At 46.2% G+C, this 17602-nt stretch overlaps 1 protein-coding gene across 3 annotated transcripts in view; it reads left to right on the top strand.

Moving 5' to 3' along the window:
* Positions 1-899: 899 nt before the first annotated feature.
* Positions 900-17602, top strand: part of LOC137658557 (F-box only protein 33) — a 64406-nt gene continuing 47703 nt past the window's right edge. For 2 of the 3 annotated variants that reach the window (XM_068393442.1, XM_068393443.1), the window contains exon 1: positions 901-1245. In XM_068393442.1, coding sequence (XP_068249543.1) covers positions 922-1245 — 324 coding nt within the window. In that variant the 5' untranslated portion in view covers positions 901-921. Of the gene's footprint in view, positions 1246-17602 lie in introns of all 3 variants that reach the window. The other variant, XM_068393444.1, reaches the window with a different exon arrangement.

A 17602-nucleotide genomic window follows, 5' to 3' on the forward strand; every position in this document is an offset into this window, starting at 1 on the left:
ACGTGTTTACATACATGTACCGTATCAGGGATGGCTAGAGGCGTTCTCACAGTAGGGACTAATTTGAACATAAGACGTTGCAATTGCTGAATGTGCAAAATGTGCCAGACATTGCATTCTCTTATTGGCTCAGGTTCAGTACAAAACAACATTATAAGAATGTCACAACAATTTTTTGCTATACGTTTAATTATTGATGTTTTGTTTAGTAAGCGTATAGAGGTGTGCTCAAGTTTGCATGCATTGCTTTTCTTTTCAAAGTTTATAACAAATATTAAAATGTAACACTAATCATGAATCAACAGATCCTATTTGGTGCATTAAAATTTGTATATATTGAAAACCTATTAAAGATTAAAAGAACATGTGTATTATATGGGCCGCAATACTATGCAACATGGCTCCTCTATCTTAGAATAATTTCATATATTTTATGAAATATGTTAAATGATTGTCGGTCTATGTTACGTAAGGGTGGCACTCAAGCAGTGGACCTTGGTGTTCGAAAAAGAAAGTGGGGGAAAAGGTATAGAGGTGAAGGTATATGGTATACTTCTCGTGCTTTGTACAATCATATGTTTAAGACAACCTGGATTATATGCGACAGTAAGAAGATAAAGTAATAAAAAAAAATGTTAAAATGTTTAAAATCCCATCCAAATAATAACAACTGCGCAACACTGACAGGTGGATTACCCGAGGCATCATCTGGTACTAAAGAGTCAAATGAGATTCGATAGTAATATTTTAAATATTTCCATTGTAGTAAATATACAAAAGATTATTATACGTATTGAATAGGATTAATAGTTGTTTATTAAAAAATAATGTAAATGATCAATCAAAGACAATATTATTTTATGGACAAAATGACCAAGCAAGTTAAGAAAAGAAGTGGCACCACTGCGTTAGTTAGTAAACATGTCGACACAGACACAATGGCACTGGAATCTCCTCCCTAGCGTTATTTTGATTGAAATTCTCTCGTATTTGCCTCTGTCTGACAGGATTAATGCATGCACTACTTGCAAGGCATGGCGATCCGCCCTTTTTCACCCAAGTTTCTGGCGAAGGATTGAACTGGTGTTTAAGTCCTGTGAATGGAACAAGATAGAGCGTTCGCGATTCATAGCGTCATGGGGAGTAAGGAAACTAAGGTGCTGTGTCTTGCATCTCGAGACTGTCAACATCAACTGTTTAGTGGAGGCCGACCATGTACTACTCAGACTTTCCAGAAATCCACAGGTAAGGATTTATATCTACAGAGTACTGTATTACATTCTTGTAGTTCTAATTTTTCAAGGGGGACAGACTATCCCGTACTGTCAAATCTTTGCCTAGACCTATCTTGTAGTTAAGTTCCACTTAGCTCATCTTGGTTTTTGATGTTTCATGTGATGATAAACTGTTTGGGTGTATATCATCTTCTACGGTATGTTATGATAGAGTAGCCTATGAAAGTTAAACTACCATTAGTTATTGTACTTTCTAGTTTTGGACTAAGTTGCCATAACTAGTTTCAGCTTAACAAGTTCAAAGAATTGTGTGAGTTTTAGGAGCCAAATTTGCTCAGTTTTCCTTATGAAAATAGGCTTTAGGTCTATGTATTAGTTAATTCAGGTTTATATTTCTTCTGTTAAGGCTTGTGTATCATAATTTATCCTTTTTTTTATAGTTACATACAGGGAAAACTCCTAGTGAAAACCATTTTGTTGGGACAATGTAAAACCACAATTTACGAGGAAAACAGACAAAAAAAACCACCTAACCTAAGGTTCCTCACCTAACCTACCATAGGAACCATGTTCTTACCTACTTACCTACCAGGGTTCGTATTTCTGTAACCGCTGCATACTTGTCACCATGAACTGCAATTACTCCTGTTTCTTACAAATCTAACTTGTTTTCGATGGAAACTCTTATATGGGATCTACGTAGTTTCAATGATACAGGAACCCCTTAGTGAACGAGAAATTGGTGGAACTACTGTATAGGAAATTGGGTGATTTGGGTTATGGAAAGCACAGATTGAGTGAAATGGTTGGATGTTGGATTTCTCTTGCTTGAGGGTACACTCGGCCACACTGTTCTATCTAGTTTCTCTTCCTCTTGTTTGGTTAAAGTTTTTATCGTTTATATAGGAAATATTTATTTTAATGTTTCTATTCTTAAAATATTTTATTTTTCCTTGTTTCCTTTCCTCACTGGGCTATTACCCATGGTGAGGCCCCTGGGCTTATAGCATCCTACTTTTCCAACCAGGGTTGTAGCTTAGCATTTAATAATAATAATAATGATGTAGCCCAGCTCAGTCATATCCACTGGTGCACTTGTGCTAGTACTATTACCTTCATATTCAGAATAAGAAGTTGATACGGGGATTTGTCTTCCTCTATGATAATGAATTGTTTTATGAGCATTTTTTGATTGAAAACTTTATATATATAACCCTTTTACCCCCCAGGCTATTTGGAACTTTCCAACCCTTAACCCACAGGCATTTTTTTTTCAAGCACATTTTGCAATATATATTTTTAAATTGCTCTAACAGTCTTAATTTTCGTCAGAGAGAGGTAAGGTTGGTCTCATTCGTTTGGAAAATGCCTGAAGTTTCTTAAAAAGTTATCGAAAATATGCAAAAAAAAAATATAAATAGCAGTTTTTTGCAAGGACGTACCAGTACGTCCATGGGGGTAAAGGGATGAGTTTTGTGAAACGTACCAGTACGTCCATTGGGGGTAAAAGGGTTAAGCAATATTTTAATATGATGGTTGATAGTTTTGTGAAAATGTAAGATGGAACTGAAAAGTTAATGGCACACATTGAATATCCAGACTAAGCAAGGCATCAATTTCAAGTGAAGAAGGGTTTTTAGAATTATATGATTATATCAAATGATTCAATTGAGTTTCAGTATTATCCTTGTTTTCTGCAATTCAGTAGAAAAAAAAAATATGGTTTGATTTTCTTAACTACTATGCGTTGATCTAAAAACAGAATCTAATTTGGAGCTTGATCATGGGACTTTAATTATGGTACCTTCTTCAGATAACCTTGGAAATGAAATTAATTCCATGTGAATTATAATAAATACAGTATTGGCAAATATTAAAGTAGAGTTAACTTCATGATAGATTTTAGTAAAGTTTTTGTATAATTCAGATGTAAGACCTTTAATATTTAAAAAAAAAGAACCGATATCCTCGCCATGTTTAGATTATTATTATTGACAATTTTGTTTTATCTGTTCCTTTTGTTTAAGGTAGGATAGGTTAGATAAGTATCAATCAAAGACAAAAGTTTTGGTGATAATTCTGCTTCTAAATGGCAGTTTATCTAGTGAAACTGGTATACTTTAATGTAATTTAAATGCCTTTCAGAGATACAGTATATGGGTATAGACAGTATTGTATTATGAGAAGGGAAAATCATCCTAGGTTTATTTTATTTAGGTCAGTGGGAGGAGAGGGAGCATAGCACATCCAATTAGTAAGGATGTAGTTTCTTTTAATATAATTATGGGGAATGGGACAAGCAGACAGTGTCTAAGTTGGGTGGGGGGTAATGGGAGAGTTCAACTTTAATCGGTGACATCGCGCAGGTCAATATTTACTGTACTGTAATATATCTGTTTACCTCTGATCAACGGCCTTGTTCTGACCTGGTGTTGTTCTCTTTAAAATATTAGATACTAAAGTAAAATCCACAATACACCAGTTTGCTTGACCTAACGTCGGGCTCTACGTCGTACAAAACGATGAAGTACTGTACTTCACATGGAAGTTTATTAATTTAGTTAGCTTACTCCTTATAAAACGATAGAAGCATGTAAGTACATTTTTATGTTTAGTACATCAAGAGGAAACGCAATTTCTTTTATAGGGTAAAAATTCAACCTACTCTACGATAAAAATTGACTTATGTCTGGTCTATTAGAACTAATTAAAAACATAAAGTGTGGCAATAACGTACAGTACTTTAAAATTTTGGTAGAAATATAGTTTAGGGCAGGACATCTGGTTAGGGAAAATGGAAAAGTGAAATCCAAGTGTTCATACTAATGAAACCCAACCGTATCTTACCAAACTTCATATTTCCAGATCTATGGTGAAAATCCAGTAAGTCTTACTTGGTGTGCCCTCACTAATAAACTCCTAAACTATATGTTCCCTTTTTAACTAACCTAGGATCTCGAGTCCTTGCTCATAGAACATTTTACTATCTCTAAACATTGCACAGATAAAGCTTGAACCCAAATTCATTCAAAACATAAAAAACAGAGGATAATCCCTTTTTCAATATTAAACTTACCCGATAATCATGTAGCTGTCAACTCCGTTGCCCGACAGAATTCTATGGAGGGATACGCCAGCTATCACAATACTAGAAGGGGGTGTACTTACCAGCGCCACCTGTGGCCAGGTACTATAGTACTTCTTGTTGACACCTCCTCAATTTTTCCTCTGTCGTGCTTCCGGCAAGACGTTCTGGGATACGCTTATGATCTTCGAGTATTTTCACGGCTTTTGGTGAAGTATTCTCTCAGATTTCGGCTGTCGCTTTACTGGAAACCTTCTTATATTAGCTTAGATAGCTTTTATATAGTCCTGATTAACGGTTAACGATCTTTTGCTTGATTTTGGAACCCCACTTGGCTAACTCTTTGGATTCAAGATGTCTGACATTTCGCAAGCCCCCACCCATAGGCGATGTAGGTCTTGCAATAGGCGTATTCCGAAGGCCTCGGTAGATCCTCACACCGCTTGTTCTGACTGTAGGGATAGGCCCTGTCAGTTAGAAAATCGATGTGAGGGATGCGCCGGACTTTCGGAACTTGATTTTGTCCGTCTTTTGAAATATTCAACTAAGTTAGAGAGAGGTAGAGTTAGGAGGAGTTCTTCTCACTCTTCACTTTTTTCCTCACCTCATGATCCCCTACCTTTTCCTACCCCTGTAGTGGCTACCCCCGAACCTACTATTTGCCCTCAGCCTGATATGTCTGTTGTGTTGCGTGCTATTCAGGCCTTAGGCGATAAAGTAGAGTCAGTGGTAAGTGATCATAAGTCTCTTATGGCCGAAGTCAAGGAACTTAAGGTCAAGAGTGCAGTGGGTGGAATTAGTGCCAGTGCTGTGACGAGTGCTAGTGTCAGTGCAGTGCCAAGTGCTAGTGTCAGTGTCAGTGTGGTGCGTGAGGATACTTCTGTGCGTGTCAGTCGTTCTCCCAGTCCGGGACCTCTTGCAAGCTCCCGAGCCCAGGGGAGAAGCAATGTCGAAGGGCAAAAGGGTTCGGCAGGCCTTGATCGGCGCACAGAAGTATCCTCGGTGGTTGCGGGCGTGTCTTCCAGAGACCGTCACTCCCACCTGCAGACGATTGAGCCCGTCTTTTACTCGTCCGCTGATCTATTGTCAGGGAAGAAACGCTGGACTCAGGTCTCTAGACCACTCAAACGCAGAGTCCAGTCCGCGAGTGCTCAACCGGGCTGCAGTCATTGGCTCAGCTCGGACTCGCCGCAGTCATCAGTCGACTGTACTCCGCCCAAGAGGAGTAAGGTTCTGCCGCAACAGATCTCGTCTGTTCAGGCTTTGCCTCAGCAGACCGTAGTGTCTGCCGACCCCAAGTTGTCTCTACTGCAGTCAATGCAAGCACAGCTTTCGGTCTTGATGAGTGAGTGTCGGGCTGAGAAGGTTGCGCCTCCGCCTCCGCCTGCACTCGCTCCGCCTGCGCTCGCTCCGCCTGACCGCAGTACCGCCTGCCAGGCGTACGATGTTGAGCCACGTTCTGAGTTTACTGTTCCCAGTGGTGTACAGCCTCCGCCTTCCTTAAGGCAACCTCAGCAATGGGATCAGGAGGCTTATACCTCTCTTCCTCCGCTTCCACTTGCTGCTCCACCAGTGATGCAACACTCGGTTGAGGTACAACAACCTCTCCCGTCCATGAGTCAGTCTCCTCAGCTCTCGCTGCAGCGAGCTCAACCCTCCACAAGGCAAGCACCACTACACCTTAGCCTTGCGCCTCAGGAGCCTCAGCTTGCGAGACATTTACTACGTTCTGCGCAGCCTCTACCTCATCGCGCTCCGCTCACACCGCAGGAACAGGAACTTGCTACTCCGCTTCCGCCAACCACTCAGCAAGCGCAACCCTTGAGTTCAGCCACTCATGCCAGGAGTCAGCCTCCTCCACCCATGCGCCTACCTTCTGCTTCTTCTTTTGTTCAGCCTTTGCAGTCTGAGCCTCAGGTTTTCCCTCAACAGATTCTTGAAGAGGAAACCACTGATATTGTTGTTCCTGCTCGTTCTGACTCTGCTGTTCAGCATACCTGTCCGATCTCTTCGCTACACTCTGGTGATGAGGCGTCTGATGATGAGGCGGCACACCTGGATCCCTCATCAGACGTGGATGAATCCAAGCCTTCTCCACAGTCTATTGACTTTCGTAAGGTCTTGGCTCTGCTTAGGGAGGTATACCCAGACCACTTTGTCTCTGCTATTCCCCGCTCTCCACCATCTGAGTTTTCGCTGGGCATGCAGCCAGCTAAGTCGACCTATACTAAGCTAGTCCTAGCAAGGTCCTCTAAGAGAGCGTTAAGGATCTTAGGGGAGTGGCTGCAGACTAAGCAACACCTTGGCAAGACTTCTTTCATGTTTCCTCCGACTAAGCTCACTTCTAAAGCGAGCGTTTGGTATGCCACAGGAGGGGAACCAGGCTTGGGAGTACCTGCCTCTGCCCAGGCTGACTTCTCAAGTCTGGTACACTCGCCTCGTAGAACTGCAATGAGGCGCTCTAAGGTTTGCTGGACCTTCTCAGACCTTGATCACTTCCTGAAGGGTGTTTTTAGAGCATTTGAGATGTTCAACTTTCTAGACTGGTGCCTGGGGGCCCTCAGCAAGAAGACCTCCCCTGCGGACAAGGATTCTGCCATGCTATTAATGTCCTGCATGGATAAGGCCATTAGAGATGGATCTGGCGAGCTTGCGTCGATGTTTGTATCAGGGGTTCTTAAGAAAAGGGAACAGCTTTGTACCTTCCTTTCCTCCAGCATTACACCTTGTCAAAGGTCACAACTCCTTTTCGCTCCGCTCTCGAAGTTCCTCTTCCCCGAAGAGCTGGTTAAGGACTTGTCTGCTGCCCTGATACAAAAGGACACACATGATCTTGTAGCCTCATCGGCTCGTAAGTCTAAGGTTGCTACCTCTGTCCCCAGGACTTATCGCACCCCAGTGGCTGATACTCCTGCTACGAGGTTCATACCGCCCTTTCGTGGTAGAGCCCCCAGCCGAGGAAGCTCCCGTCCAGACTCTTCCAGGAGCAAGTCTAGGAAAGGCTCCAAGGCCTCTAAAGGAAAAAACTGACTCTCCGCATCTCCAGACAGCAGTAGGAGCCAGACTCAAGAGCTTCTGGCAAGCCTGGGAAAAGAGAGGTGCAGACGCCCAGTCTGTCAGTTGGCTGAGGGAGGGTTACAGGATTCCATTCTGCCTCAAACCCCCTCTGACCACATCTCCCATCAACCTCTCTCCCAACTACAAAGAAGAGGACAAGAGGCTAGCGTTGCACCAGGAGGTGTCGCTACTTGTGCAGAAGAAGGCAGTGGTTATAGTCCGGGACCATCAATCCCCGGGCTTCTACAACCGTCTCTTTCTGGTGGCCAAGAAGACAGGAGGTTGGAGACCGGTGCTGGACGTCAGCGCGCTCAATGCGTATGTCACCAAGCAGACGTTCACGATGGAGACGACGAAGTCGGTCCTAGCAGCGGTCAGGCAGGAGGACTGGATGGTCTCGTTGGACTTGAAAGATGCCTACTTTCACGTTCCTATTCATCCAGACTCCCAACCTTTCCTGAGATTCGTTTTTGGAAAGGTTGTCTACCAATTCCAAGCCCTGTGTTTTGGCCTAAGCACAGCTCCTATGGTGTTCACGCATCTGATGAGGAATATAGCAAAATTCCTCCACTTATCGGACATCAGAGCCTCCCTCTACTTAGACGACTGGCTGTTGAGAGCCTCCACGAGTCGTCGCTGTCTGGAGAGTCTCAACTGGACTTTGGACTTAATCAGAGAACTGGGTCTGTTAGTCAACACAGAAAAGTCTCAGCTCATTCCCTCCCAATCCATTGTGTACCTGGGAATGGAGATTCGGAGTCAGGATTTTCGGGCTTTTCCATCGGCCCCCAGGATAAGCCAAGCCCTAGAGTGCATCATGAGCATGCTGAAGAGGAGCAGTTGCTCGGTGAGACAGTGGATGAGTCTCACAGGGACCCTTTCATCACTGGCCCTGTTCGTCGAGCTAGGGAGACTCCACCTCCGCCCTCTTCAATTCCATCTTGCAGCTCATTGGGACAAGGGTTTGACTCTCGAAGCAGTCTCTATCCCAGTCACCAAAGAGATGAAGACCACTCTCTTGTGGTGGAAGCACAATCTCCTTCTCAGGGAGGGCCTATCGTTGGCTATTCAGACCCCCAATCTTCATCTCTTCTCAGATGCATCGGACTCGGGCTGGGGTGCAACCTTGAACGGACGGGAATGCTCGGGAACGTGGAACGAGGAACAGGGAACGCTCCACATCAACTGCAAGGAGCTACTAGCAGTTCATTTAGCCCTGCTGAACTTCAAGTCCCTCCTGCTAGGCAAAGTGGTGGAGGTGAACTCAGACAACACCACAGCCTTGGCTTACATCTCCAAGCAAGGAGGGACCCATTCGAGGAGCCTATACGAGATCGCAAGGGACCTCCTCATTTGGTCAAGAAGTCAAAACCTCACTTTAGTCACGAGGTTCATTCAGGGCAATATGAACGTCTCAGCAGATCGCCTAAGCAGAAGGAATCAGGTCATTCCCACGGAATGGACCCTCCACAAGAGTGTGTGCAACAGACTTTGGACCTTGTGGGGTCAACCTACCATAGATCTGTTTGCCACCTCCATAACCAAGAGACTTCCGCTGTACTGTTCCCCAGTTCCAGACCCTGCAGCAGTTCATGTGGATGCTTTTCTACTGAACTGGTCCCATCTCGACCTTTACGCATTCCCACCGTTCAAGATAATAAACAAAGTTCTGCAGAAATTCATCTCGCACGAAGGGACACGGCTGACGCTGGTTGCTCCCCTTTGGCCTGCAAGAGAATGGTTCACAGAGGTACTTCAATGGCTAGTCGACATCCCCAGGACTCTACCTCTAAGAGTGGACCTTCTACGTCAACCTCACGTAGACAGGTTGCACCCAAACCTCCACGCTCTTCGGCTGACTGCCTTCAGACTGTCGAAAGATTCGCTAGAGCTAGAGGCTTTTCGAAGGAGGCAGCCAGTGCGATTGCCAGAGCAAGAAGGGTTTCCACTCGTAGAGTCTACCAATCGAAGTGGGAAGTCTTCCGGAGCTGGTGTAGAGCCAATTCAGTATCCTCTACCAATACCTCTGTGACCCAAATAGCTGACTTCCTTTTACATCTTAGGAATGAGAGATCCCTTTCAGCCCCTACGATTAAAGGGTATAGGAGTATGTTGGCTTCAGTTCTCCGCCACAGAGGTTTGGACCTTTCTTCCAACAAGGACCTTCAAGACATCCTTAAGTCTTTTGAGACGTCTAAAGAGCGTCGTCTATCCACTCCAGGCTGGAACCTAGACGTAGTCTTAAGGTTCCTTATGTCACCTAGGTTCGAACCTCTCCAGTCAGCTTCCTTCAAGGACCTTACCCTCAAGACTCTTTTTCTCGTCTGCCTTGCAACAGCTAAGAGAGTCAGTGAGGTTCATGCCTTCAGCAAGAACATTGGTTTCACGACCGAATCTGCAACATGTTCTTTTCAGCTCGGATTCCTAGCAAAGAACGAACTTCCTTCACGTCCTTGGCCTAGATCGTTTGAAATACCTAGCCTCTCCAACATGGTAGGTAACGAACTAGAGAGAGTTCTTTGCCCTGTCAGAGCTCTCAAGTATTATCTTAATAGGTCTAAACCTATTCGAGGACAGTCAGAAGCCTTATGGTGTGCCATCAAGAAACCTTCGAGGCCCATGTCCAAGAACGGGGTTTCGTATTATATAAGGCTTCTGATTAGAGAAGCCCATTCTCACTTAAAGGAGGAAGACCTTGCATTGCTGAAGGTAAGGACCCACGAAGTAAGAGCCGTAGCTACTTCGATGGCCTTTAATAAAAACCGTTCTCTGCAGAGCATAATGGATGCAACCTATTGGAGGAGCAAGTCAGTGTTTGCATCATTTTATCTTAAAGATGTCCAGTCTCTTTACGAGAACTGCTACACCCTAGGACCATTCGTAGCAGCGAGTGCAGTAGTAGGTGAGGGCTCAGCCACTACATTCCCTTAATCCCATAACCTTTTTTAACCTTTCTCTTGAATGCTTTTATTGTAGTTTTTTATGGTTGTTACGGTAGGCTAAGAAGCCTTCCGCATCCTTTTGATTTGGCGGGTGGTCAATTCATTCTTGAGAAGCGCCTGGGTTAGAGGTTATGTAGAGGTCCTTTAGTAGGGGTTGCAGCCCTATATACTTTAGCACCTTTGAGTTGATTCAGCCTCCAAGAGGAACGCTGCGCTCAGTAAGGAAGACGAACTTAAAAAAGAGGCAGAGTAACGGTTCAATTCGACTTCCTTACCAGGTACTTATTATTTCATTGTTATTTGAGATAACTGTTATATGAAATATGGGATACTTAGCTATCCTTTAATCTTGTACACTGGTTTTCACCCACCCCCCTGGGTGTGAATCAGCTACATGATTATCGGGTAAGTTTAATATTGAAAAATGTTATTTTTATTAGTAAAATAAATTTTTGAATATACTTACCCGATAATCATGATTTAATCGACCCTCCCTTCCTCCCCATAGAGAACCAGTGGACCGAGGAAAAATTGAGGAGGTGTCAACAAGAAGTACTATAGTACCTGGCCACAGGTGGCGCTGGTAAGTACACCCCCTTCTAGTATTGTGATAGCTGGCGTATCCCTCCATAGAATTCTGTCGGGCAACGGAGTTGACAGCTACATGATTATCGGGTAAGTATATTCAAAAATTTATTTTACTAATAAAAATAACATTTTTATATCTGGAATATCAATTTGACCTTAACTAGAATACAATAATTCCAAAATTAAGTACAATTGCTGAACAAGATGCTAGAATTTCTGAGATATATTTACGGAAGGAGCTAGCTGATGACCTGTTAATATTTTTATGCGAGTAATTGAAAGTCGACTCTAGAGTTAATTATATCTTGAAAAAGATTGAATTATTGGATGAAGCTGTAATGGCATTGTCTGCATTAGTAGAACCTGTTAGTCTTTTAGGTAATGAAGGTTGAAGTCTATGATTGAACCATTTTCACCCTTATTACCTCCGCTAATGAAGTTGGAAGGAGGTTATGTTTTACCCCCTGTTACTTGTGTTTATTAGTTAACAGCGTCTTGGCCTCAATTTTAATTGTGAATTAATGAAACTTGGAGGGATTAACGGTTATGTAAAAAGCTGGAAAATTATTAAATTTTCAAAGGTGGTGAAGTAAGCTATCGCGGCGGAAATCTGCTCCACTGAGTGCCCCTTTAGTTACTAATTTTTAAACATAGGACTTACCTGGTAGTTATATATATTTTCTCTGCCACTATATATATAACTACCAGGTAAGTATGTTCAAAAAATTTATTTTATAGTGAAAATAAAATTTTACTAGCTCAGCTATATTCCTAGTTGGAAAAGCAGGATGCTGTAAGCCGAAGGGCTCCAACAGGGAAAATAGTCCAGTGAGGAAAGGAAATGAAGTAGATAAAGTAGTATGCCTGAATGTACCCTCAAGCCAGAGAACTCTAACCCATGACAGTGGAAGACCATGGTGTAGACGGTATGGCACTACCCAAGACAAAAGAACAATGGTTTGAATTTGGAGTGTACTTCTCCTCGAAGAGCTGCTTGCCATAGCTTAAGGGGACCGTCCATCATGGTGTTTTGACATAACCTTCAGAAATCAAAAATTGTTTTATTGTTTCTATGTATGGAGAAACATATCGTACATGCTTTCCAGAAGTTTCAGCCCATTTTTTTTTTTTTAAATAATGGAGATATAACTGTCTTTAAATGACGTCATCTTTACTGCATCGTTTGCATGACAGAGTTTGACAGAATTGTCTGTGTGTGTTTTATTTTTTTCAGTTATATAGGATTTTTTTCACTTATATTTCAAAATCACGTAAGTGTGGCATAGAGGGTAAGCGAACGCAACTGCTATCTACGAGACGAACAGCCAGAGTTTCCAAAGACATATAGAAGTTACATTGTACAGTATGTGTGTTTGTTTACCTGCAGCTCGTATATACAAAGTGTTTGTTCCGTTACTGGAATACAAACCATGCTATTTATTAGGGGTATTACTTTCGGCGCAGCTGAAATGACGAGCCATTAAAGTTTAGCGAGGGTTAACTACCCACACCGGTAGTTAGCGGGGGGTAGGGGAGGGTAGTTCGCTACTGCTCCCACTCACACACCTGTGATTTAGCTCACTTTGCTTTTGGCTCGGATGGTGAACGGACGTTGCCGCTCTTCATCCTTCGCCTTTATTTGGACAGCCATTAATCTGTTTTTGCTTTTTCTTTTTTCTGGTGTTTGTGTTTGTGAGTTGACTTCTGCAACCATGCACACCTGCCCTGGACTCACTGGCTGGCCCTATGGAACATTTATGTCGGCGGTTGAGACAGATCTCCGCACCCTTTGTCCAACCTGCAGAGGTCAACGGTGTGATTGTGATAATAAGTGTAATGAGTGTAGGGAGTGGTCTTCCTCCAAGTGGGAGAGGTTTGGGCGACGGCGGAAGAAGTCTAAGCGGGATATTTCTCCTTCGAAGGGAGGAAAACCCAAGGCCTCTTCTTCCGTCTCCCGACCCTCCTCCGAAGCGCCTACTCGTTTGGTCTCTTACGAGAGACCATCGAGTAGTAGTGTAGACCAATTTAATGTTGGCCAACCCGGGTCCTTGAGAGATGGTGTTGCTTCCCCTAGCGTAGCGGCCCCACCTCTCCCCCGGATGAGGCCTTGTCACTAACTCCTTTATTACAGGTTTGGTCGAACTTCGGGCTCTCGGGTCCGCCCTCCAAGGACGCATTGCTGCAGATCATCTGCAAGGGTGCTACTGTTCAGCAGTCATCGTCGCCGTCAGAGGTAGATCCTCTGGCCCTTGTCGACGTTGTGGTGTCAGAGGTGTTGCCTATGACCTTATCCGACTCCTCTGCCCCTCCAGACTCTCCAGTGGTTGCTGCCGACTTAGTTTTCCCCGTTCCTGAACATCCTACGCGGTGAGAAACTAAGTCCGTCTGTCTATCCTGCAAGTGTTACTCACCCTCGGGGGAGTTCACTCATAGAGACTCCTCTTCGGAGGACTGCTGTGGTGTACGGTCAGCTTGCTGATCCAACGCCCCTAGAGGGCGCCTTCGTCGGAAAGGTCGCCCTCCACTTCGCCTTAGAGGTCTCCCTTCACCATCGGTGAAAAGGCGCCTCTTCGGCTCTTCTGCTTCGCCATTGCAGCCTTCACCTGCAGAGGAGCCTCCGCTGCAGTCATCTGACCCTCGACCTTCGACCATCACTGGACCTGCTACTAGTCCTCCGACCTCGGTCCTGGACCTCTCTGCAGGTCGTTCGTGATCTCCATCGGTGGATGCTTGCCCTTTCAAAGAGCACATCCCAGTTCCTGACCTACCACCCATCAGACCTGCTTACCTTCCATCACCGTTCCTGTTCCCGGTAAAGCCTCTTGAGGCCCTACCGAAGTGCGCAGCTGTGCACCATTGCCCTGTAGTTCGCTAACCTCCTTCAGGACATCAGCGCTCTACAACGCTTCGGCGCGCCCCTTCACTTGCTCGCCCTCATATACGGCAGCTGCAACTTGCACCTACGCGCCAGCGCTTTCCTGTGCGCCTACAGTCTCCTACGCGCCAGCACTCTCCTGCGCATTAGCACTCATGTGCGCCCTGCGCCTACACGCCCACGGTCTCCTATGCCCCAGCCCTCTCCTGTGCATCAAATCTCTCCTGTGCGCCAGCACTCGCATGCAAGTTAGCGAGCTCCTACACGATAGCTCTCTCCTAAGCACCAGGTCTCTCCCGTGCGCACACACCAGGACATGCACGCCCGGCACTCGCCCGCGCATGCGCCAACACTCTCCAGTGCGCCACCACTCGCCAGTGCGCCACCACTCGTTCGCGTGCGCAAACCAACGCCCGCGCATGTACCAACTTTCGCCCGCGCACGTCAACAGGTACGTGCACTGCAGCTACACCCGACCAGGTCATCATCGCCTCAATCCCCTCCCCGCAAACGCATATTAGCGCGCCCTTTGGGAAAAGTGAATAGGCATCACCAGAGGGGTTCAGGATCCCGAAATTGCCTTCTTCTAAGGCGGACTCACCTATCACGGTAACCCCCTCGTAGGGAACCATCAGCCCCTGTCCCTTCAGGGGATCTGTCTGACAGTGTTTCGTTCAGTCAGCAGCCTTGGTTCAGTGCCCTTGTCAGAGCTGTAGCACAGGCATTCAATCCTGCCCTGTCTGGCCGCTCATCAGAGCAGCCTATAGCTCTAGACTCTCGACACGGGACCATGGCTTCCTCCACCCCATTGAAGAGGAAAAGAGGAGTTTCTGACGCGGTCACTTCCTCGAGGGTGAAACTGACTCCGATGAGGCCATCAAGGCTAGTCCCTCCGGTATCTCCCCAGGGATACTCTCCCACCTCCCCTTTACCAAGGGAGTCGCGTGAGGAAAGGCCCTCCTCCAGTTCACCGTCGAAGGAAACCTCCCTTCACGCTGAGAGTTCCCCACCGTCAGAGATCAGGAGGGACACAACATCCAGGCCTTCGATGTTGGAGTCTTATCTTCATCCTCGGAAGGAATCCAAAGACTCCTAGACCCTGCCAAAGTCCTCTATCAGGACTACAAAGACAGAGACAGCCAGCCACTCGAGGGATGCCCACGACCCACCCCAGGAAGAGCTCGCGGGGATGGAAGATGGAGACTTCGCTGCAATCCAACGTCAGAAGGAGAGCAAAAAGAGTCGGAACATGCATTCTGGCAGGTCCTGGCTCTTATTAGGGTTCTCAACGGGTTTTTCGACCCAGAGATACCTTCTCGGGAGGGCAAGGACACGGTCTTCGGCCGTGTCTTCGGCATCCAGTAACCCTCAAAGATCAGTGCAGCCCTGCCCTGGTCTCGAGGGTTGAAGGGTGCCAGGGCTAAGATCACCCAACAGCTCTCCTAGTTTGCCGCCTCCAACTGTTCCGGCTCTACCAAGAAGCTCCTCCCACCTCCTCGTGTACAACAGAGGAGGTACTCTGAGATCCTGTAGGAGCCCAGTCCAGCTCTTCCTCTTCACCACTCTCTTGAAGAGCTAACTAAGGGGATCTCTCTTGAGAGAGACTCCAGCCGGCAGGTCTCTTTCTCAGCGGCAGAAGTCCTTAATCAGGAAAAGGTCACAAAGTATGCGATGCAGGCTACTTCGTGGCTGGATATCTGGTTAGGGACCTAGGGAATCCTGGTACGAACTGTGGATTTCTCCAAGGAGCGTACCAGGAAGGCAATGAAGACCTTCCTTCTCTCAGGCACTTGCACGATCGAATTTCTTGCCCATCAAGTTTTGAACTTGTGGGCAAACACCATCTTGAAACATTGAGATGCGGTGTCTGAGAGATTCCACCATCAGGTCCCCAACGTCAAGATAACTAGGCTGAGACATTCTTCTCTTGCGGGAGCCCACCTGTTTGAGCCTAAGGATGTGGAACTTGCTGCTGAGAGGTGGAGGAAGGCTCATCAGGACTCCGTCCTCCATAGGGCTTTGACATCCAAGCCCTATAAACCTCCAGCGCCTCAGCAGTCCCGTCCAACCAAGACCACAACAACAAAAACAGCAGCCAAGACAGTGGTGTCTAATAAGCCCCTTTCCTGTCAAGGACAAGAAAGACAAGAAGTCTTCCAGGGGAGGGAAAAATCCTAGAGGGAGCAGCCGAGGCCACAAATGCTAGGATAGGCACCCCCCTGCTTCTCCACCAGTGGGGTGATGCCTACAAAGTTGCTCGGACAGGTGGAAGCAACTAGGGGCTGATCGCAGGACAATCTCCGTGATTCCTCTAGGATATCGCGTCCCGTTCATAACATCTCTCCCTCCCCTGACCAGGAATCCAGTGTCAATAGACTCCTTTGCCATGGGATCAGCAAAGGGGCAGGCCCTTTGGGCAGAAGTCCAGACCCTGTTGAAGAAGGGCGCTCTCCAAGAGGTCCTCGATGGGTCCCCAGGCTTCTTCAGTCAACTCTTTATTGTAAGAAAGGCGTCTGGAGGCTGGAGACCAGTCATCGACCTCTCAGCCCTGAACAAGTTTGTCAAACAAACTGTTCAGCATGGAGACAGCAGACACGGTCAGACTAGCGGTGAGACCTCAGGACTTTATGTGTACAACGCGTACTTCCAGATCCCAGTTCATCCGTTTTCAAGGAAATACTCAAGATTCAGCCTAGACAACAGGGTACCAGTTCAAGGTACTGTACTGTGCTTCGGTCTTTCCACAGTACCTCAAGTTTTCACCAGAGTGTTTGCCCTAGTGTCATCTTGGGCACACAGGATTGGCATCCGTCTCCTCCGCGATCTGGACAACTGGCTAATCCTAGCAGACTCAGTGTCAACCCTTCTTCAACACTGAGACAAACTTCTGAGACTTTGCCAAGATCTGGGGATCGTGGTAAATCTTGAGAAGTCATCCCTGCTTCCTACATAGAGACTGGTATATCTAGGCCTGATTATAGACACCAATCTCCACAAAGCCTTCCCATCAGAGGACAGGATAACAAGGCTGAGAAAGGTCGCAAGACCTGTTCTCAGACGAAAAGAACTTCCAGCCCAAAAGTGGTTACGTCTTCTCGGTCACCTTTCATCACTGGCCCGTCTAGTTCAGAATGGTCGCCTCAGGATGAGATCCTTCCAGTGGCGACTCAAGTCCCGGTGGAATTAGACTCACGATTCCCCGGACATCCAGATCCCCATAGGATCAGCGGAACTGATGGACTTTGAGTGGTGGATGTTGGATGAGAATCTACGAAAGGGAGTGGATTTTCTCTTCCTCCCCCTAGATTTGATGCTGTTCTCAGATGCTTCAAGAAAAAAAGGGTGGGGGTCCCACGTGCTGCGCCACGCGACCTCAGGCCTCTGGTCAGAGTCAGAAGAGTACCTCCACATAAATCTCCTAGAGATGAAGGCCGTCTTTCTGGCCCTTCAACAGTTCCAGCAATTCCTGGCGGGCCACTCGGTGGTGGTGATGAGCGACAACACCACAGTAGTGGCTTACATCAACAAGCAAGGAGGTACTTTTTCGCAGCACCTATCCCATCTAGCAATAGAGATACTGAGATGGGCCGAGATCCACTCGATACCACTATTGGCACGCTCCATTCCGGTCAAAAGGAATGTGCTCGCCGACAACTTGAGCAGAGCATCTCAGATAATGAGTACCCAGTGGTCTTTGGATCATGTAGTAGCCAACAAAGTCCTGACTTTGTGGGGTTCTCCGACAGTGGACCTCTTCGCAACAGCTCTGAACTTCAGGCTCCCATTGTATTGTTTCCCAGTCCCAGACCCCAAGGCTCTC

The sequence above is a fragment of the Palaemon carinicauda genome, chromosome 19 (genome assembly GCF_036898095.1).
Source record: "Palaemon carinicauda isolate YSFRI2023 chromosome 19, ASM3689809v2, whole genome shotgun sequence".
Taxonomy (NCBI): domain Eukaryota; kingdom Metazoa; phylum Arthropoda; class Malacostraca; order Decapoda; family Palaemonidae; genus Palaemon; species Palaemon carinicauda.